The sequence below is a fragment of the Danio rerio genome, chromosome 7, assembly GCF_049306965.1.
Source record: "Danio rerio strain Tuebingen ecotype United States chromosome 7, GRCz12tu, whole genome shotgun sequence".
Classification (NCBI taxonomy): domain Eukaryota; kingdom Metazoa; phylum Chordata; class Actinopteri; order Cypriniformes; family Danionidae; genus Danio; species Danio rerio.
The window spans coordinates 63,979,214-64,003,026 of NC_133182.1; the positions used below are offsets into that span (position 1 = coordinate 63,979,214).

The 23,813-nt window shown below is 34.3% G+C and overlaps 2 protein-coding genes across 2 annotated transcripts in view; one reads left to right on the forward strand and one right to left on the reverse strand.

Annotated features, from left to right (window-relative positions):
- Window positions 1-23,813, reverse strand: part of LOC141375164 (uncharacterized) — a 340,778-nt gene that overhangs the window by 106,657 nt on the left and 210,308 nt on the right. The gene's annotated exons all lie outside the window — the stretch shown is intronic.
- The window catches only part of zgc:194930, a 39,790-nt gene that overhangs the window by 2,154 nt on the left and 13,823 nt on the right, over window positions 1-23,813 (forward strand). Inside the window, exon 2 of the mRNA NM_001130770.2 lies at window positions 21,530-21,582. Coding sequence (NP_001124242.2) covers window positions 21,551-21,582 — 32 coding nt within the window. The 5' untranslated portion in view covers window positions 21,530-21,550. The remainder of the gene's footprint in view (window positions 1-21,529; window positions 21,583-23,813) is intronic.

A 23,813-nucleotide genomic window follows, 5' to 3' on the forward strand; every position in this document is an offset into this window, starting at 1 on the left:
ATTTACACTACTGGTGTGTACACAGACTAGCCTGTTTTGTACATCTGAGCATGACGTTTTGTAAGACAAAGCAGCACCTTTATCCGTAGATCAATATTCACAGTTTTAATCTCCCCATCTCTTTTCCCTTTAGCCATTTCCCACTTTGTAAGCATGACTCTCTTTGAAGGGCAGCACATTTAGTGGTGATAAGTTTTTTTTTTTTTGTTTTTTTTGTTTTTTTTTTATGTAGTTCACTACACTAATCACCAAAGGCCTATTTGTTAATCTTCTGTCTTATGACCATGGATCTGTTATCGTGATCGCTAATGCTACAAATACTTCATCTGCAGCATTCAAAGATGTTGTGGAGGCTTTGTTGCTGTGGAGCAAACGTCTGTTTCTGAACACCTTGCTGACTGTCATGGGACGCTCGGAGAATTACAGCTGTTCCTTTTGCGTCAGTTCTTTTAGGCACTGCAGTTAAGATCTAAATAGCTGGAAAAAGGGCATACGATGAGTTTTGTTGATGTCGCTATGTCTTGCTTTTAATGCTATTATTGTGTCGTTGTAAAAAAAACCTCTTGCAACTTTTGAACAGGAGTATGGTTTGATTTTTTTTTTCTTATATAACTACAATATATGCACCCATTCAAATACTAATTATAATTAATTGCAAGACTATATAAACCAAACTACATATGAAGGGTAATTTTCTAATTCATTTCCTAATATTTGAAAAACATAGAAAACGTTATTCTAAATGGTATTAATTAATATATATATATATATATATATATATATATATATATATATATATATATATATATAAAAATCAATGCTAATTACACCAGCCAAGCAGAATCTGCCTTTGTCTTCTTTTGATCACCTATGTCTCTGCATTGTCTTCTATTTGTCGGGTGCCAGTATGTACATTTTAAAAAAATTTAATTGAAACATTTAATTTCAGTTAGCTTTTTGTAGCTTAGCAATAAAACAAAAACAAAAAATACAAAAAAAATAAATAATAATAATAAATAAATACATCAATTAGAAATGACAGTCTCTAAGCCAGGGGTCTCAAACTCAAATTGGCAGGGAGCCATATCAGTGACTGACAATTCACAGGAGAGCTGTTTTAACATTCAAGCAAAACAAAAAGTGAAACCTGATATATTTAAAGCACCAAGATATTTTTCAACAGAGTATATGCAGTCAAAGCTCCTTTTTGTTTCTTATTGTAAATAATGATGGGGTAGTTTAAATTGCTATGAAAATATTACAGTAAAATAATAGGCAATATTATTATTGTTGTTATTATTATTATTATTATTATTATTTTGTCCCACCAATCAATTGTTGCTTGACCAAAAGTTTAACAGATAGCGCTAGGACAGCAGAAAGCAGATTGGGTAACATTAGTGACTTTACTAGCAATTGTTCTTCTCAACATCTTTTTTTTTTTTTTTTTTTGGAAAACTATAACAAAGGGGAAAATATGAAGTCAAATTTTCTAATGAATTTAAATCGAATATTAGCAAAATGATCATATTTACACCACCATCATAACGTGTAAGCCATGGAAATGTTTTTGTACAACTCAATGCAGGTAGTATAAAACAAATTATAATCAAATGACCATTGAATATTTTCAAAATGAAAGCTTTATTAAAGAAAGAGCACTTCCGGACATGTACTTCAACGTTTAAATCCGCCCCAGAAATAATCTGCATGTGTGTTACTTTCGACCACATGCTGAGAGAAACTGACAGTAACGCAAACATATTACAGTACTTTAAATGTCCAGTAGAAGCCAGGTCAAAACCACAAGTGGCTAAATGCGATTGCGCGACAATAATAGTGATTCAAAAATATATGTTTTGGGGGCAATTGGCCCACGGGCCGGCAGTTTGAGACCTCTGCTCTAAACCATCTTCATCATTATCTCTCTCTTCTCGGGTGAGATGGTGAGCCAAATCTAAGGATATCATGGGCCAACTTTGGCCCGCAAGCCCTAGTTTGGGCATCTCTGACATAAACAATACCTATATAACTACATAAAACTACATAAATAAAATTCGAATAAATCAGTATTATTGTGAAACTTACAATACATTAGCAATATTATTGCAATTGTAAGCTTTATCGTTTGTTTTATTTTCATACTGACAAAACTTAATTTTCTGCAGCCAGTACTCGAGTCCTTTTTGTCACTTAATCAGTATATAATCTATAAATACTGTTTCAAAGATAACCATCTGTTGATTGGATGTATAATAAACCTTTAATATCAGCTCCAAAAAATTTTGGTTGTTTTAATTCTTATTATTTTTTTATTGTAGAATTACTTGTTAAACAAAAAAGAAGAGTAATTTATCATTTAAAATAATGCATTTTTACTACTCCCAAACCATAACCTCTATAGACTCTTTTCACATTTTCGGGTTTCTCAGTAGTGGAAGACGTCATGGTTGGGTAAACTTAAAGCGCAGTGAATGGGAGAGTACAACAAATATATTTTTTTACAATCTTATTTGCTAAACTAATAGCAGAAAAACTCCACAAAGGTGTTATCAAGACGTTCAGAGAGGAAAAAATAGTGTGAGACTAATGACGTCAGTCAGAGGAAAAAATAAAGTCAGATTTACTATCAGCCTCACACCTTGCATAAGCAATAAGTCGTTTTTGTAAGATGATATAAGACATGTCTAAATGGATACGTTTAAAAAAAAATCTAAACTTTAAAAACTTTCAAGGATTTAATATTACGATGACTGTTAAACGCATCAGTTATGTGAAAAAGGTTCATTGACACATCAGACATTTTAGAAATGTGGCTTCTTTTACTTTAGAAATCCTTAATGTTTTAAGTTAACCACTTTTAATACTATTTAACATACATCAGACAACGCTTGCTTACAACAGCCCTTTTTTTTCAAAGGGTCAGATGAGGTAAATGTTACTCAGATTATCATAATCATTTTTATCAGATTTTTATTTATCAGACAACAGGCATTTGTGTACAAGGAAGCGTCTCTGTACTCAACATTGGAATTTTAGCCCTTCAAGCAACAAAATACACCACAAAGAATGCCTTTCTTTTGTCAGTGTGACTCACAGTTTTTAACAGATGCATAAAACCTTCATCATAAACTGAAATGGCTTAATAATAGCTGGCAGGGACTTTGTGTTTGAGAGATGCCTTACACAGGATGTAAGGTGGATCCTTGTTTTGTATATTTAACGCATTATTAAGTGATGATATGGGCATTCTCAAGAGAGCTGATTCTGTACACACTGGTCTTCTGGTAAGGCCATGGCAACAGTGTCCAGGGCAACACGCCCATATTTGGCTGAATTTCAAAACATATTTAAAAGAGCTTTGAAAGCATTTATATTGTACACGGATGTTGGGTGGAACAAACTGAGGCATGCTTCTGACATTTGTTTACATCCAAGATAAATAAAGATTCAGACAATGGATCGTTAACTAAAATTACACTTTTGAATGTCTCCAGCAGCTTTGTGGTAGATTTTTCATGTTTCTTAGATTGTTAATGACCCTTGTTAGTTTCATGCCATCTGGATGTTTCCATATGGCATACATAAAAATGAAGAGGAGCGTAACGCATGCTGAGAGAAAGTGAGTGATGCAAAATCATGATTCTGATGTAACTACTCTCCACCATAAGTTATACATACAAATGTTACAAGTCATACACATCATCATTCAGTACTCTCTCTCACACACACACACACACACACACACGTTCACATTGGAGGTTTTCTCTTCATAGGTGTAATGGATTTTATACTGTAAAATGCATGATATACTGTAAAATGCATGATGGTGCCGGGTTAGCGTGTGAGATGCTCGGGACTGTAGACGGGGTCATTACTGGCCCGATCGGGCCACTACTGCCTTGCAACTAAAGTTTAATTAGCCCGGAATTTTTCTTTTTTGTAATTTAAAAAAAAAAAAATTTATCAATTGTGTGGAAATACAGTCTTAGAACCGAGTTTTTTTTTTCTTAGCCTTCAAATGCTTTCTTCTTGGTTCCTCTTATCTGATTGGATGTTGTGAGCACGTTATTTTTTTCTGTAACAACCAGTACTGCGAAGAGACAGCAACATGGCGGCAACATCAAATGATGATGCTAAAAGAAAACATTTGTTTGTAACGTCGTTGAAGCAGACAATTACAGGAGTACACCATGACTAGACAAAATCAAGTGAGGTCTTGTACAGTTTGCCATCAGTTTAGCAGGTCAGCCATCTTTTGTTGTGCAATAAAATACCTGCACATTTTGCTTCTTTTGTTTGCAAAACATTTTATTTTCTATTAAAATTTTAGATATACAAACATTTTGACACTTTTTTTTTTTTTTTTTTTTTTTTTTGCTGAGAAAAAGCTATTAATTATTTTTTTTCTTAGTGGGGCCAGTGAAAATATTGGCAAGGCAAGTAAAAATCTGAACCACTGGTCCGATCGAGCCAGTAGAAAAAATCCTTAGCGTTGGACCCTGCTACCGCTAAACTCAACCCTCACAGTAAACCTGCAGCAAGTTTTGCATGTTAAATTATGCCATTAATTTTCAATTTTAGTTTTAAAGCATTTTAGATCGAAGGTCATAAGACATATTCTGAAAAACGACCTCAATTATGTCAAACCTTCGTCATACTCATGTCATTGTACACATTTCTGACCTGGTAAAGCAATAAAACCAGTATATATACAAACACACATAGGGCTCTTATCTAGGTACAAAACCTAAAGTACATGGCGCAAAAGCATTAAGGGCCTGTCATGGGTGTTATGGGTGTGTTTTGAGCATAACCTGCATTAAACCAATCAGACTCCCATCTTCCATTCCCTTTAAGAGTCAATTGCATCTCTCCATGGCACATTTGCTATTTACATGGTAGACTTTGTACGTGTCAAAACTGAACACTTCACTAGCAAGAAAACGCTTTAACAGAGCGTCTACAGCACAAGGAAAAAGAACGAGTCTCCATTCATCCTTTTTATACTTTTTCTTTACTTTTACTTTACTCCTTTACTTTTGTGGATAATGAAACCATGGAAACTCACTCTACTGAAGACATCCATTAGCCTACATATTTAATTTTGTTTGTTAAACACTAAGATTTTTTTACAAAACTATTTCTAAATTTCATTCTAATTTCCAGTAAAGGAATAAATGAACAATAACAACGAAGTGTGGTCAAAAAACTGACCAAACACGCATCCTGTTCTTATGTACCATATGGTGATGCAGAAGTCCCTAAAACCCCACAAATCTAAACTTGTTTTTATTAAAACAAATATAAATATGCATATAATAAATAATACTGCTATTAATAATAATATTATACAGATGTAAGTTGTCATGAATAAACTGAAAAGCGAAGAGCCACCCCCGTCACAATTGTTTTTATATTTTAAACAATAATGTTTTTGTAACATTATAATCCTTTAGTTGTTTTCATATGGATATTTGTGTACTGCTGTAATGTGTGTATTAAGTAATGTGTAAGCGTTTGAACCTGCAAAGATACATAACTAACATTCTGCACTGGACTTTAGAGCAGCTTTGAGTTAGTCAGTGGTGCAGTCTATTTCAGTTAATCAAAATAGCAACGCACCAAAAATTAACACACCTCCTTCATAGACCAGCACACCCATGAGTCCACAAATGTGGACGTAAGGACGTAAGAGTAATTATTTTCATATTGTACATACTGTATTTTTTAACTCCTACCTCAACTCTACTTGTAAACTAAAAATTCTGCAAATACAGTATGTACAATATGAAAATAATTACTCTTACGTCCTTACGTCCACATTTGTGGACTCATGGGTGTGCTGGACGTGTGTTAATTTTTGGTGCGTTGCTATTTTATATTTCAAAATTACTTAATTTAATGTGATGTAAAAATCTCCAATCACTTGTGTTGCTGTACTTGTAGGAACATTTGCTCCCCACAATTTTATTTAAAGGTGCAGTATGCAAGTTTAACACCGAGTGGCTGAGGTATTGCATTCCTGGATCAAAACAAACACAAGTGCCGGTTGTCAGATTGAGGACAGGAGTTAGTGATTTAAACTGCTGAACAACAGAAAACTATGACAATGATCAACTCCGGTACACCTCATGCTTTATTCAGTGTTAAATGCTAAAAATGTGAGTTTGAATGCCATTTTACATGACATTTATTGCCATACTACTGAAAGCAGCAGCGGATAGTTTACCTCAGATCTGGAAAATAAAATAAACCATCTGAAATTAAACGTCAGAACTGTGACTCATATCAGTTATTCAGCGTCTACATTTAATAATGTTAAAGAGGGTTAATATGTATTCAATGGATATAAACCTTACCATTTCGTAAGTGAGTGCATATTCTGAGCTTCTGAATGGTTATATTTAAATTTCTGTTTCGTCTGGTGCAAACAGCTAAATTGCTTATTGCGTATTTCGTCATGTAGTGTGTTAACAGGACACGTGTTTGCAATGTAACCTGTTCACCCAATGTTTACGCCCATAATATTTATATTATTTGCTAATTAATAACCTCATGTGAAAATCTGCGTCTTATTTCGGGGTCTGTTACTGTCCACTGGAGGTCACATTTCAACCACGAGTGCATGCTTCAGAGCCTTTCTGAATGAATGAATGAATGAATAAAATACACGGTTTTCTACCAAGGCAACCTGGGGTGCTGAAATATAATTGATTAATCTAGCATTGGGCTGGTTAAAGTTACCAAAACAAATATAGTGTTTCGGCATAGAAAACATTTTCAAAGCAGAATATCTGTCTTCAGTGTTGTGTTTTTAAGATAAACAAGAATGTTTACTTGGCATGCTTCTGAAATATCTGCAAACTTATGGTATTTTTATGCTTTAGAAGAGTCAAAAACTTACATACAGCATCTTTTAAAGCAGGAACACACAACTTGTATTCAACACAGACTAAGTGGAAATATATGTGGAAACTGAAAAACATGCTTATTCACACTTGTGTTTGACTGCAGAAATAAGTGGCAGTTTGACAGCATCAACTTTTTATTAGTTGTGTACTTTTTTTGTTGTTGAACCAGAGGATCCAAGTCCCTCCAAATGAGCAAGAATTGTATGTGCCTTTGATTTGTGGAAATTAAATACATGCCATGCTGGTGTAATGTTTTGACTATTAACATAAACCAGCATTTTAGATTAATAGTCTAAACCAAGAGAAGCTGAGTGTTTCTTCAGCTAAATCGTTTCTTATGTCTCAGGGTTAAAATTAGATTTATTTATTTTTTTTCTTATTTACATTTAACGATTTGACAGACTTGCAGTAATAAAACCAAATTCAATTCAATTCAGCTTTATTTGTATTGCGCTTTTACAATGTAGATTGTGTCAAAGCAGCTTCACATAAATGGTCATAGTAACTGGAACAGTGTAGTTCAGTTTTTAGTGTTTAAGTTCAGTTCAGTTTAGCTCAGTTCAGTGTGATTTAAAATCATTACTGAGAGTTCAAACACTGAAGAGCAAATTCATCGATGCATAGCTCTACCAATCCTGAACCATGCGAGGCAGTGGCGACAGCGGAGAGGGAAATAAACTTCACCTGATAGGAGTGAAGAAAAAAAACCTTAAGGGAACCAGACTCAGTTGGGCACGGCCATTTTAATTTCTCCGCTGGCCAAAAGTCTTGTGCAGAGCCTCAGTCACCGCGGTGGAGGCTGGAAGCTGGCCTCAGCGAAGACTCGTCTGTCCCTTGAGCATCGCTGGAATCAGACTCCTGTTCTCCACACCCCATGACCATCAGCGCAGCAGCAGCTCAGGATATGGCCTGGTCCCGGATATGGAAACCTTGGGATCATCTTGTCGCTGGTCTTGGATCCAATCAGTGACTCTGCATAATCTGAGGACCTCGGGATGAGTATCCCCAGGTGAAAATAGAGAATAAAGAGAATAATTAGCGTAGCTGCTAATCATAGTGTATATAAGCAAGATGCAGAAGCCTGTGTGGAACCCGCTAGGTGATGCATTGAGTGTATGCTTTACTAAACAGATAGGTCTTTAATCTAATTTTGAATTGGGAGAGTGTGTCTGAGCCTCGGACGTTACCAGGAAGGCTATTCCAGAGTGTAGGAGCCATGAAAGAGAAGGCTCGACCTCCTTTACTCGATTTTGCTATTCTAGGTACTACCAGAAGCCCTGAGTTTTGAGATCTTAAAGAGCGAGTTGGATTGTAGCGAGACAGAAGGTTGGTTAGATAAACAGGGGCTAGATTATTTAGAGCTTTATAGGTGAGAAGTAATATTTTAAATTCAATACGAAACTTAACAGGCAGCCAGTGTAAGGAGGATAAAATTGGGGTGATATGATCATATTTTCTAGACCTGGTAAGAACTCTGGCTGCTGCATTTTGTACTAATTGAAGTTTGTTAATAGAGGATGCTGGGCAGCCAGCAAATAGAGCGTTACAGTAATCCAGCCTCGAAGTCATAAAAGCATGAACTAGCTTTTCTGCATCTGAGATGGATAGCATATTTCGTAATTTAGCGATATTTCTCAGATGAAAGAAGGCAGTTTTCATCAAATAAAATGATTCTGCAATAATGACTACAGCTCTGTTGTTGGTCAATCTAAACATGTGAAAATACTGCATGTATTAACATGTTTTACTCCAAGCTAACTTTATAACTTCATTCGAGTGTTTATAAATTCTTCTGTTAGATACTTCCATAGTCATGATAATTATTGGGTGCTTTCAATCATGTGGTTTGGTTTATTTGGTTGAGATTAAGGGTGACAAATGACACATTGTTTGGGTTTCTTTTCACACCGCATTGACTGCTCTGGTTTGAACAGTGTAAAATGAATCAAAATGCTGCCATGTGACAAAATTTACATCACTTGTTAACCAAATGAACATATTTACTAAAATGTTTTTCGATTTAGCCCAAATTAACACGCTCAAATATTCCAACAGAATTAAAAAATAAACAAAGAGAGGAGGAAAAGCTGTCAGACAACACCAATCTTGTTGGAGAGATGACTGTACTGGCTGACTGTATCCCTCCTCTTTGTGTTTGTATTCATCTCTTCAGAAAAACTATATATTCATGAATGAAGTGCGAAGGCAGCTTGAAAACAATGTCATGGTAAAGCACTGTAAAAGATACTTGCTCATCCCATAACACACTGCGAAGCTGATTATGGCAGTTTTTCCCAACCTTTTTTTGCCTGAGACTCCCTTTCCCACTTTTATAGGCCCCCTCCACATTTAAGGATATTTCCGCTCAAAGTTTGCAGTAATGACAAAAAATGTTGTATTTAAACAAACAGTATGTTTATAACTATATCTAGATATGTTTATGCACAAATAATAGCCTAATGTAAAATATAAAGCAAAGCATCAGTAGGCCATTTGTAACTGAAAAACATAAGCCTTTGACCTTTAAATTGAACCTATTTGAAATTCAATAACAAAAATATCAGTATTCACACTGGTGTATAAGGGGAAAAACAGTATAGGCTATTACAATTTACTACTTGCATGTTATTTGTTATGCTCTATCAAATAGTGTGAGGACTGCTGCCAGGCGAATCAGTGAGTCTTTTTTTTTTTTTTTTTTTTTTTGGATTACAAATTTGTCAGAATTTTTTTTTTTTTTTTTTTTTGTGGGCTTAAGCCCCTGATGTATTGTCAAAAGCCCCTGATCTTTTGGAATATATTGCACTTAAATAAAAATAGGTTGTATACCATTTATTTTGTGTCCCAGAGATGGGTTGTGACTGGAAGGGCATCCGCTGCGTAAAAACGTGCTGGATAAGTTAGCAGTTCATTCCGCTGTGACGATCTCAGATAAATAAAGGGACTAAGCTGACACGAAAATGAATGAATAAATGAACATTTATTTTGTTATCGAAGTCCTTAAAATTAGCACATACATCAAGCGCTCCACTTAACGCAGCGTTTGTGTCATGTAGTCAGCTATTCAGCAATACCTGTTTCTACCGGCAGGTGGGACTGGCACTGTTGTCACATATGGTGTTAAAAAAATCCTGTAATCATAATTTATTCATTATTTTGAGGAGCTGATGAGGTAATTATACAACTGTTTCGCAAAACTGAATAGTTCTTACTACTGATGAAGCTTAATATTTGTTTTCACAGTATGAAATGTGTGTAGTTTTGGTGAAATAAAGTAACTAATCGATCAAATGTGCGTCATATCAATGTAAATACATGCGAAGTAGTCAGAAAAAACGCAAATTGTTCTAGCTTTCTACATATGATATTGATATCTCAACATATTTATCTAGATATGATATAGCTGGGCACATTTGTTTCTGTATTAGTTAAATCACAGTAAGTTAATGCATCTAGCTTATTATTTTATAGTTTCTATTATAACATGCTATATCAGTTAGCACCAAATTATAAATCGACTTTATTCTTATGAAAATACCTAAGATGGCTGGAAGAACACATATAGACCATTTATTGTCACAGTCTTGTAAATGATCAGTTAAAGCCTTTTTATGTTTTTATGCTAGATCACTTCAGCAACAAGCTACTTGAGGACCCCCAACTCTTGTCTCATATGTCATTTTCTTTATTACTTCTCGCAAGTGTTTGGTTATGAAATTTATGCCATATAGTAATTACCATAATTCCAAGACGACAGCACGTGACCTCTTTCCACATCCTCTGACTGGGGATTATCCATCTTTATAGGAACAGTCTGCAAGTGTAACTCCTTGCTGCATGACTTTTATTTATGTTCACATTTCCTTTTGCATAAAGACATCCACATTGGCAAAGCCAACTGCCTAAAAATGTATATAGACAAATATCATGAAATAACTACTTTATTACATTTTATTACTCAAAGCGCCACCATTTGTATGCTGGTCACATACACTTGTAAACTATTTTTGATCAGTAAGTCATGACACCATGTGTTTTTATGTAATTAAAACTTATTAAACCAAGTTATACATCTTAAGTTAGAAAGATGATTAAGCTGTTTTAACCGAGTTTAATGTAGCTTAAGTTAACCTCATTTTAGAGCTGCATGATTTATCGAAAAAAGATTGCGATCTCGATTCGACCCCCTAGAGGATCCTAATTCAGCATTTCTATGATTCTGCCACTCATATTTTCAAGGTCAGGAGAAAAGAAAAGGTGGCTGTACAAGTCTTTACATTGTCTTTACATATGTTGCTCAGCAAAGTGCACCAATGGTGTTAAAATGTTGTTAAAAGAGTCACATTATGTATTTATAAGGTATAATTCATGGCAAACATGTCATTTCTTTCTTTATAATGTATTTGCGGCCGCAAAATCACTCATGACAGGAGCTGACCGTGAGCCGTTACCACAGCGAGGACGCACCTGTAAATGAAGTCAACTTTAGTGAACAGATCTAGCGTAGGCTGTGAATAACAGGTAATAAAGTTGTAAACAATATTCAGTTTGTGGAACAGAGTGATCGTTTGGGAGCCGCATGGGAAGTATAAACCGCACTTATGAAGTATGAAAGCGCACATCATTGAAATGATCATATCGCATTTTAAAGTTATGATTACAACAAGCATTTAATATGTTTTTCTTTCAAAGCGAACACTGAGTGTTGTGCATGAAAATAAATGTTTAACAGTGTCATTATAACAAGATAATGCAAGAGGTAATCTGATTATGTCAAATGTCTAATTTTACCAGTAGGAAAAAAGGTCTAATAATGTTGCCAACGACAGGTTGCAAGCACATGTCTCAAACACAATAATTCAACATCAGAATTATGAATAGTTGTATTCTGATGTCTTCACTTTGCTGTGCATTAATGACCAGGACCAATTTAATGTCTGTTCAAGTCCATTATTCCAAGTCTATACAAAATTGAGCATTTAAACCAACAGTAGACCTACACATATTTATTGCTATTTTACCATGTGTTTGAGAAATGTTTGCGAAATAACAATATTAGTAGCCTCTCTATAAAAAGACAAGGAATTATTTAGTTGTTTTGTTTTTTCCAAGTCATAGAATATGAGGAATTCCTGTTGGTCATTTTTGTATTGCACTTACCATTAAAATGTTTATTTATTATTTTTTTTCTAGAACTATTTCTTTATTTATTCTATATTATTATAATGTTGTTTCACATGCCTTTGCATATTGTTATGGCTATATATATTCACTGCCATTTTATTCATTTTCCACTTAGCATCCAGCAATCAAAATCGGTCACCGGGCTGTACCTGTTGCATACACGCAAAGCATAATGGGTAATTTTGCTTTCTAAGAAAAAGGTCTATACGAGTCATCTGGCAAAATTATATTGATATTACAGTATATATCACAGTGAATTAAAATATTGCAATGCAAGTTTTTCCCAATATCGTGCAGCCCTAGTACAAGTTCATACTAATTAGCCACCTAATCAAAAAGTTATAAATTGCTTTGAGATGGTGTTGAACTTGTAGCACTTAACAATTTATTCACAAGTTCTAGGAGGTTGTGAACAATTTTTACAAGTTTCCTGGAATCCTGCAATTATGGTGATTCTGGTGTGGCATGAGGAATAGGAAGAATCGCTGATATTCATATCTGGGAGCTGTGATTTAGAAAAGCAAGAATTAAAGTCAAAAACCTGACTTAAATGAGTCAAACTAAATGTACACACTTAAATTGGTTCCTTAACAGCAATTCGAAGAACATTTGATCTAACTAATCTGAGTTCAGTTAAAATAATCTAACAGCTCTTGCACGTTACTGTAGTGAAACCCTGAAGGTCGAGCATAGATACATTGACTGTTGTATGCTACCATGGCAACTATGATGAAAGAGCTCTGAAATGAGACACACCCATGTTAACAGCAGAGCTTGTTTTTAAAGTAAAAATATATATAACAATTTACACATAATAAATAAAAACACAGTACAGCTTGCAACAAAGCAAGAGCAGGTTGACAGAAAATTGCAGGTTTGAAAATATAGGCCAGTATTTAGGCCTGTTAAGGTTAAATTAAATATTTGTCACAATACTTGTAGTTTGGATTTGTTTTGTTTGAAATAACTTATTTAAATGTATTATCCTTCTATTCTTAAAGATGTTTTGTGTATATACAGTTGAAGTCAGATTTATTAACCCCCCCCCCCCCCCCTTAATTTTTTATTTATTATTATTATTTTTTTATATTTCCCAAATGATGTGTAACAGAGCAAGGACATTTTCACAGCATGTCTGATCATATTTTTTCTCCTGGAGATAGTTTTATTTGTTTTATTTCGGCTAGAATAAAAGCATTTTTTTTTTAAACATTTGTAAATAAAAATATTAACCTTTTTTAAATTATATATATTTTTGATAGTCTACACAACAAACCATCGTTATACAATAACTTGCCTAATTATCCTAACCTGCCCACACTGCAAAAAATGCTTTTCTTACTTAGATTTTTTTGTCTTGTTTTTAGTTCAAATATCTAAAATTTTTTATATCAAGAAGCCTTTTCTAGGCAAGCAAAATATATTGTCTTGTTTTCAGAAATAATATGCCAATATTAAGGGAGTTTTTCCCCTTAAAACAAGCTGAATAATCTGCCAATGGGGCAAGTAAAATATTATAGTTTTTCCTTTTGACATGAGATTATTTTGCTTACCCTATTGGCAGATTATTTAGCTTGTTTTAAGGGAAAACTCACTTAATTTTGGCATATTATATCTTAAAACAAGACAGTATGTTTTGCTTGTCTAGACAATTCTGCTTGATTTAAGAATTTTTAGATATTTGGACTAAAAACAAGACAAAAAATTTAAGTAAGAAAAGTATTTATTGCATTGCAGTTACCTAATTAAACTAGTTAATCCTTCAAATGTCCCTTTAAACTGTAAAGAAGTGTCTTGAAAACTTTCTAGTCAAATATTATTTACTGTCATTATGGCAAAGATAAAATAAATCAGTTATTAGAGATGAGTTATTAAAACTGGTATGTTTAGAAATGTGTTGAGAATCTGCTCTGCGTCAAACAGAAAATGAAGAAAAAAATAAACACACACACACACACGCATACATACATACATACATACATACATACATTCATATATATATATATATATATATATATATATATATATATATATATATATATATATATATATATATATATATATATATATATATATATATATATATATATATACTATTATGTGACTAGAGTTTTGATCATTATTAAGAGGTTGAGTGAATTAAAATAGCATCAAGTTATGGCAGATGAATGTTAACATTACCTTGATTAGGCTTGAACTTAGACTTAGCCTGATAGTTAACCTGCCCTAGACCAGGCTAGTTTCCCAGCATAAGTTGCCAGAGTAACTGAGTTTAAACTATTGTAAATGTGATTCATGAAACCAAATCCACTATTAATAAACCTGACTTACCAAAATAAGCCTGGCTTTTTCTGTGTAAACACAGATGTCATTGATTCTTCCTATTAAAATATTGTGAAATGCGTGACCTGTCACCAATCAAATTTGCAATGCACAAACATAAGCAGTTCAATGATATCCCTGGCAGTTGTGTAATGTGAGAAGGAAAGCCTGTATTGTGTCTGTGAGAGCTTTTGAGTATGGTAGAGCTTTATAAGTGAAATCAGCTGGTCATTGATAGCTCTAATTATCTCTTGACACTGGTTTATCAGGCTGTTTGCTTCACTTTGTTTTCAGCAAATTGAAAGGAAATGAGCCGTTAGTGGCTTGTGCGTTTATTTATCTTGGCTGTGAAGGCCAGTGTATGTGTGTAGGTTTTTTGTTGGCACAACGCAGCTGAACCAGTTGAGGGGATTTAAACATTTTGAGTAATTCACAGAGAACACCACCTTCTGCAAAATGTGTGTGTGTGTGTGTGTGTGTGTGTGTGTGATCCGTAATACTGTGTGTCTGCCTTTGAGCTTAAATACGTAAGCCTGTGATTTAATGCTATAGCTGACTGTGTGTGTATGTGTGTGGATGCCTACCTGTTTGTGTGTGTGTCTGTCTGTCTTGAGTAGGTTAGGGGTTGAGGAATGGAAAAGCCCCCATTTTGTTGCAGGAGATTAAGCATTTGTCACTTTCAAAGCACAGGCCAGAAAACTAAGCTGGAGGGCACACATTCTACAGTGATGAGAAATTCCCTTCTCCAATTTATTCCAATGGAGAAATGTCTGCCAGTGGCATAGAGCTCAGATTTCAATCTGCCTCGGTTTCAGCCCGCAATCTTCAGTAATCTCTCCACGAATCACCTTTCTCCAAATGGAACATTTCAATTGTCTGGATATGGAGTCCTGGATATGTTATTCATCTTAACTTTGACAAATTCTCTGGCAATTTATTAATCTTCTAGTCATCTTTGGAGACAATTTTATGTTAATTTTCTGTCATTTGTGGTAATGGAATTCACAGGACAATATCTTGCCAATTTTAGGCCAGCTTTGCATATTACAATGTTGCTATATGGAAATGATCACTGTTCTTACACCATATTGTTTCACATGTTTTGTTTTTTAGAAAAGTACATTTGGCAGAGAGAGCTTAGTTTGCTGCAATTTAAGAAAACACAAGTACAAAAAAAAAATCATAAAATTGAGAAAAGATCTTCATTCATTTGACAGCAATTAGGATAATGGCGTCTGCTGCTTCAGAAGCATTAATAATCAAATTAATATCAAAGTAAAACAGGACATCAGTAATATAGGAATATTTTGGTTTCAAAGTCAGACACCAAACAAAAACTGGTAAGTTTTAAGAGCTGTTGCCGATTTGTTGCCATGCTTACAGATTATTGACCTGAAGGTTGACTACAACAATCACAATTGCAATATCTGTCAGAAAAATCACAATTAGATATTTTCCCTAAATTGCACAACTATATTGTGAGGATTTGCTGCATGTGTGCCATTTAAATATATTTCTCAATTTGCTGGTAGTTTTTGTAATTGTATGAGTTTTTTTAAATTGCAGCACATTAAGCTCTCTCTGCCACAGTAGAAAAGTATGCCAAATGCAATAAGTGAACCTGAACGCCTGGTCATGGTCTGTTAGACAGAGATTCAGTGACTAAATGACTTTCTTGTTTTTTTGTTTACTTGTTTGTTTGTTTGTTTGTTTGTTTGTTTTACACTGATGTTGTTAAGCAGAATTATTACAAATGTTAACTAAACTATGGAAAAAAAAAATATTAGAACAAAACGTTAATGAAAATTTGGCCATTGAAACTTATTTAAACAAAAATAAAAGCTGAAATAAAAAAATTACTATAACTAAATCTGAAATAATAATAATAATGAATTACAACCACATTATTATTGTATTTTTAAACAGAAAGTAATTGTTATAAAAATATGATTCAAATCAAAATTAGGAATATATGCTATTATTTCCCCTTATAATAAATTGACTGCAAGCTCGCATTCAGATCTACCTCTATGTCAAGGGTGTCCAAATTCAGTTCTGGAAACTGGTGTCCTGGAAAGTTTAGCTCCAACCCTAATCAAACACACCTGAACCAGCTAATTAAGCTCTCACTAGATACTAGAAACTTCCTGGCAACTGTGTTGAAGCAAGTTGGAGCTGCACTATGCAGGACCGAGTTTGGACACCCCTGCTCTATATGAAAGTCAACCATTGCATAGAACCTAGTTACTGCCCTAATGCTTCACTGTCTGGAACACTTTGGCGGACACTGCAGAACGAAAATCCATATGGCAGCTTCTATTTCATTGACATTTATTATAGGTTAGCCACAGATGAATGTGTTTTGTCATTGTATTGATGGAAAGGAAGGTGGTGTGCAATGTTGACTGCTGTAAAGTGCAATAATCCCTAGCAGTTGACAAAGACGTTGCCAGGTGCCCGTGTCATACTCCTGCTGTCGAACAGGTGTCTGCTGTCTACCACATCTGGCTTCTTATCACCAAGCAAAGCTCTAGCTCTTGTGTACATGGCAATGGATGGTGGCGGACCTCTGTGGTAGAGTCATCCCTGTGTGAACATCCAAATGTCCATTTATATATATATATATATTGTCCGTCTATAGTGATCGATGATTGGCTCCTATACTAGTAGGCATGGCCATATTGAACACTACACTTTTCCCCATTCAAAAAGATAGTGACATGTCTTGTGTAGGCTGCTGGTGGCACAGTGAGGTGGCATTTTTGCCTCACAGAAAGAAAGGTCGCTAGTTCGAGTTTCGACTGGGTAAGGAGCGTTTCTGTGTGAAGTTTGCATGTCCTCCCTGTGTTCGTGTGGGTTTCCTCCGGGTGCTCCTGTATAGGTGAATTGGGTAGGATAAATTGTCGGTAGTGTATGTGTGTGAATGAGTGTGTATGTATGTTTCTCAGCGATGGGTTGCAGCTGGAAGGACATCTGCTGCGTAAAACATATGCTGGATGAGTTGGCGGTTCATTTCGCTGTGGTGACCCCAGATTAATAAAGGTACTAAGCCGAAAAGAAAATGAGTGAATTAATGAATGAATGAATGTCTTGTGTATTCTATAGTCTTTGTTACAGTGCACTAAAAGTTTTATAGTTGTCATGTATACGTTGAAGCTTGATAGTTATGTTCGTCATTTTTTTTTTAAATGAACACAATACGTATATCCTGAAAACACTATGCACTCTAAAAATGCTGGGATGTATAAACCCAATTTTGGGTTAAATGCTGACAAATCCAGCCTGATCTCACAAGGAAATGTAACTTTATTAGGTATTGTTTGAAAAGTGACATTTATATGAGTACGTAATATTTAATTTATATGAAAACAAACAATTTTTAATAGATGGCATAACCACAAACCTAACTCTACTTCTTATAAGGGGATGAGCAAATCATACTAGGGCCCATTCTCAATTCTACCCCTTAGCCCTTCCCCTTTCCCTTACTCCTCGTTTTGCATGTTCACGTGAAGGGATAGGGGTGTTCTAATTCTCTTTAGCTTGAAGGTTAGGGCTAAGGGAAAGGGCTAGCTACCCCTCAAAATGGAGATTTTTCAGAACTACACTTGAAATCTCAATTCCCAATCCCAATTCTACCATTACAGTCACAAGTTCATTTCCATATCGTTATGATAATATGATATTGTTGTCTTCAGTGATCTCCTGAAGATAAATACCAAAAACACAACGCAACTGGAATAACTACAGCAGTCGCGATCATTGATCTCATATGAAGCAAGAGATCATAATGACAAACGCTGATATGTGCAGGTGTTGTGTGCTGTCCTATTTCTTAGGGGTAAATTTTGAAGTCCTTAATTTTTACACTCTGTTTCAAGGGCCAAGGGAAAGAGGAAGGTGTAGGGGTACAAAAATAGAATTTGGATTGGGCCTAATTTTAATGAGTGAGATTACAAATTAAGATGCCAAGATTTCAAACTAATTACAAATTAATATAAATTAGACACTAAATCAAAGTTACACAATCAGATTGCATTGACAAATCCGACTTTTTGGGTTAGAGAGTTGAGAGGAGTTGTTTTAGTGTGTTATGATATTTTCCACTTGTTAAACCATTTGTGTTTCTGTCAAAGGGACTGGCATGGCAATAAATCTACACAACAGATATTTCCTAACTCTATACACCTGTTAAATTTTGCCTTATTTGTCATTATTTCAATTACATATGATGCCACGAGTAGATACTTATGTTGATTTCTCAATACTAAACTATAAACATTTGTTTCAGATAAATACTTTCGATGCTTTGCAGGATGATTAATTACAAATGTTCTTTAAATCAGCACTTGCATTTAAAATTCTGTTCAGACAGAAATACAATTATCTTACATTAAGGTAATAAACCTACTGAAACAAAAGAATAAAAATGACCAAAATGCATAACTACTTAAAATAAATATGATGTAAAACCAATACTATGTAGTAATGATCTGTAGAATGTGAATATGTTGGTCTTTTGAGTTACTGTCTTAAATGTGATGGTCTCTGTCATACTGAGACGTGAGGTGGCTGTTTTTAATGCTGCTGTCTCTCTGAAGAGAAAAAGAGAGAGTCTGGGAGTGTCTGTCATATTAGATGGATCTTTTGCCAGACGGAACTATCAATTATTTACAAGGGAACTTGCTCGCTCATAAAGAGCATGAGAAATGCCAAAGCCTGAAATGGCACGACAGGCTATGGAAAGGTCAATTCATCTGTGTTGCTCTTCAAAAAAAAAGAGGATGTATTAATAACTATTTTATTTGACCAGCCACTGTGAGAAGTCATCCCGAATGTCACAAACACACTTGTGATTGTCCTTGTGTCCTGAAGCTACATCGCTGACAATTTCAAATATCAAGTTAACTCTAATATCTTTTGTCAATGTTAACCAAAACAAAGTGTCCCTACAGCTTGGCAGATATTACTGAGAAATGGTTGTTCTGAGAGATCATGTCTGTGTAAACAGCACAACGGAGTATGACTGCATAAGCCAAGCAGAGCACAATATCACTTTGGAGGTGGAGTCTAAATACGTATGTTTTGCTGGCACATGGAATTGCACATTTGGCACAGAAATTTAGTGAAATTACAAGCTAAAAGTACTGACTGCAAATATGAGCTGCTGTGGATTGCAATGCAATAGACTTGGTTTTTGTTGCCCAATTTGTCTGGTGTCAATTCCAGTAGTATTATTTTTTTATTCACTTTCGCCATAGAGATCATAAAAACTGTTATCAGCCATTAACCAAGCTAACCAACTAAGAGTTGAATCACAACATTTTAAAGTTTTCTTTAATCAAACAAAAATGAGCATTGTGTAAAAAAAAAAAAAAAAAAAAAAAAAAAGTCTGGTTCAAAATGATGCAAGGAGAAATACAAGACCGGTCATTTAAGGCTTTAATTATATCTGTTGAAATCAATTTTGTTTCTGTATTATGCATACATATTTGAATTTAAATGTAGCGAGACTAAAACCAATTTGCAAGATGTTTTGACAATGTGTTAATCAGCTGTTTAACATGATTATAGACAGACAAGTGTTTAATAAACTAGTTTTCATTTCTGTAATTTGACTTGCACTGTTCTTTGTTCAGAAAAGGTTCTTTGACTTTAAGAGTATTTGTGAGTAGTTCATGTTTCTCATTTCCCATTTCATCAGGTTTTTACACCAATATAAGCATGATCATGTCCGCATGTTCCAACAGCTGAGGTAAAGAATTAGCACAGTTACTGAATGGCCCTTTGTTAAAGTCACTCTCCTAAGCACTGATTCAGCAGTCCAGCTCTGGCACAACACTAGATTCTTCAAATACCTCTTTAACAAATGCAACTTGCGTATTTCAATCCACACAATGGTGTATAAGTACAATGATTAAAAAAAAAAAAAAAAAAAAAATGAAGAACCTTAATGTTAAATTGATTGATGCAAAAACCCCCAAGTGCTGTCTGTAATTTTTTTTCTCCAAAATGAGCATTTATTTATTTTATTTATTTTTTTGTATAAAAATTTAATTGTATTTAAAGTAAAATCTAAACATAAACAATGGAGGCTGAGAAAATGCTAATTTTAAAAGAAAAATTCATTGTCTTTATATGAAGAGTTTAAGTGTCAAAACCTCTAAATGCCGTCTAAAATTTTCAGCTAAAATTAGCATTTTCATCAAACTCCTATGTGTGTTCACTAATATCATGTTTATGCCAAAGAATAAGCCATATTGTCTTTAATGTGAAAACTCAAAATAAAGAAGGCTTAGAAAAATGTTTGTTTTAATGGAAATTTTAGATGGCACTTAGAGGTTTTTGCATCTGAACTCTTCATATAAAAATATTAAAATTGCACACAGACACACTTATATTCCATTATATGATACAAACAATACCTAATCTAGAATATTGATTTTAAATAATAGTAATAGTACATCCAGCATTGTAACATGGATGTGTAAATATCAGAAAGCACCATTACAGTTGCACACATTTGGAAATTCAATGCAATGAAATTACACCAATAAATTACAATTAATATAAAAAATACTTATTAAATTACAAATCTAGATTTTAACCTAAATCTTAGAATTGAAATTTGACAGTATTTGGTAATTGGGCTCTTCCCCCCCCCCCCCTTACACATCTGACTTAAGTTAACTGAATCTGTGGGTCCTCTGTACACTGCAAAACAATGTTTATGGATCTACAATAGTCTTGAAACTCATGGGTAATCATCATGACCTCACAAAAATGATCCTCACCAGTCTCCAGATGACGCTTGCAAAGTCAGACAGCAGCTTGTTCTTTTTGATGACTATTACCTGGAAATAAGGTCTCTTGTGAAATTTACAAAGCAAATTTACTTCCCCATTTTATTGAGTCATGATGCTGTTTTAGAAAACTGTCTAGCCAGTCACATGATACTGACTGAAGCTCAAATGTAAAAAAATACAAGAAAGAAATTTTAGTTAGGATTCATTTTATATGATTAATTAAAACTGCAGCTTCTATAAAAACTCTAAAATGTTATACGAAATAGACACACACACTAACAGTGACTGTTTTTGTCTCCACAGGTGCTCTACACAACTGTCCAGATGGGTTGCAGTTGCTGTAGGATGATAAAAAGGTATAATGTAACACAAATATTAAACAGACTTTTTTTATTCTCATGTATGGTGTCCTACAGATCTTGAATTTTCTCTCGCATAACTTCTGTTTAACAGCTTAATGCGTATAGTCTTTCTAAAGCTGAGGTCAGCTGTCAGCACTGTTCTGCCCCCTGTCAGTAGATTTCTTCTTTAGATTGTATATTTTACTTCAAAATGTATAGGGATTGTTGTGATTTATGGAGTTTTTTTCAGAGTAAAAACATGCACAGACATTCACACTCTCAAACAGCTCTTTAATTGCTCAGAATGTCACATTTCTGGGCTTAGCTTGAGCTGCATGAATTGCCACAAATACTGCAAATGCATGCTTTCTTATGGCATTTAACATCAGGTTGTAGTCTAATTGGCTTTGTGTCAAATCTGCTGAACAACACCCACACATTTTAACTCTGTTTATATGTGTTGGTCATGAGAAAAGCACTTATAAGTACATCTAAGTGTTTAGTAAGAGTATCTAGTGTGCTGATACTCAATAAATAAAATTGTATTTTGATACCACATGTTCTTTTGACGTATATCACAAGGGTGTCAAATCCTAATTCTACAAGGCTGTTATTGTTGTACTAAAGCAGGGGTGGGCAAACTCTGTACTGGAGGGCCAGTGTCCTGCACAGTTTAGCTCCGCCTCTAATCAAACACACCGGCTTATAGATTTCTAGTGATCTTAAAGAAACTGATTAGCATGTTCAGGTGTGTTCGATTAGAGTTGGAGCTAATCTGTGCATGATACCAGCCCTCCAGGACTGAGTTTGCCCACGGCTGTGCTAAATACTGTGTTTTATATAACCCTCAGTTAAGAAATGTATCATCATTGTTTGCATTTTTTTTTTTTTTACTTTTCATTGGCTTGGTAGTATTTTCACGAGTGTGCTTCAAATCTCTGAAAACTTTACACTGATTCAATACCTGATGTCATGATTTCTTTGTAGTTGCACATAATCATTGTTTCAGAACACAAGATCATTGTGATGTCACCAAAACACAACAGTAAGATCTTTTTAACTTAGTACTTTCAATGTAACAATCAGCTAATTCAATAGCAAACAATACAGGGTACAGGTTTCAAATTGCCCTCATTGCTGAATGAATGTTGCTGTAAAACAGCACACGCAGCCTTCATAGCCTTCACGTTAAATATTATGTTCAGAGTCAGACAATCTAAAAAAAAAAATAATAATCTATATATAAAAAATATATATAGAACATAAAAATGTAATCAAAGAACACACATTTTTGATTTGCATATTGCATACGTTTACTGAAGGCTAAAAGCTTTTTCAGTCATTTGTAACTTGCAAATTATCAGAAAACAATCAGACTAGATGGGAATCTGTGGATATAATAAAGGACTCTTTGATTAAACGATAAGATCAATTTAATGGTAGACAAATGTATTGTACTAGATAAGACATGCAACTCAAAACTGCAGTTACTGCACCTTAATTAAACATGCATATATTGTAGATGAAACTTATTTTGTGAAGTTGATTTTGTAGTTTTGATTATGTGCATTGCACTAGCACAGTTGAAAATTGGCTGAAATGTTTACATGAAGTGCACTATTGATTATCTGTTGTGCTTTAAGTACTAAGTTTTAGGTTTTTAAAATTTTCCATTGCTTTGTGAAAACTGTGCCAAACCAATAAAAATACATGTAAAAGGGGGTTTAGCATTGATTTTTGTGGTCTTGAAACCATGCTCCATGTAAACACTGCATTTTGTCAAATTACAAGCCTCATGCTTACATGCTTTGGAAAGTCACAAAAACACAGTGTATTGTATATTTAAGAGTTATTTCATCTTGTTTAATATAGTTCACTCAATTGTGAAACTTCGTCAATATTTACTTGCAGTCCACACTTTTATGAATTTCTTTTGTTGAACACGCAAGATATTCTGAAAAATGCTAGAAACAACTGACTTCTATTTTATCCCTTATTTTATTTTCTATTTGTATAAAGGATATAACTGATGATCATGAAAATCTGACACGTATCAAGTATGCAGATGACATGGCATAATTAACCAAATTTTGCCAATTTTATCTCGAGTTGGGCAACAGAGAATTCCTTGCAGCTTAACATAGTAAGATGAAAGAAATGTGTTGTGGGGCAAACAAAATACGAATATTCGATTCGTGCTGAATATTCGTGCTGTAATCGGGCCATAAAAGTAAGGCCTGACAGAA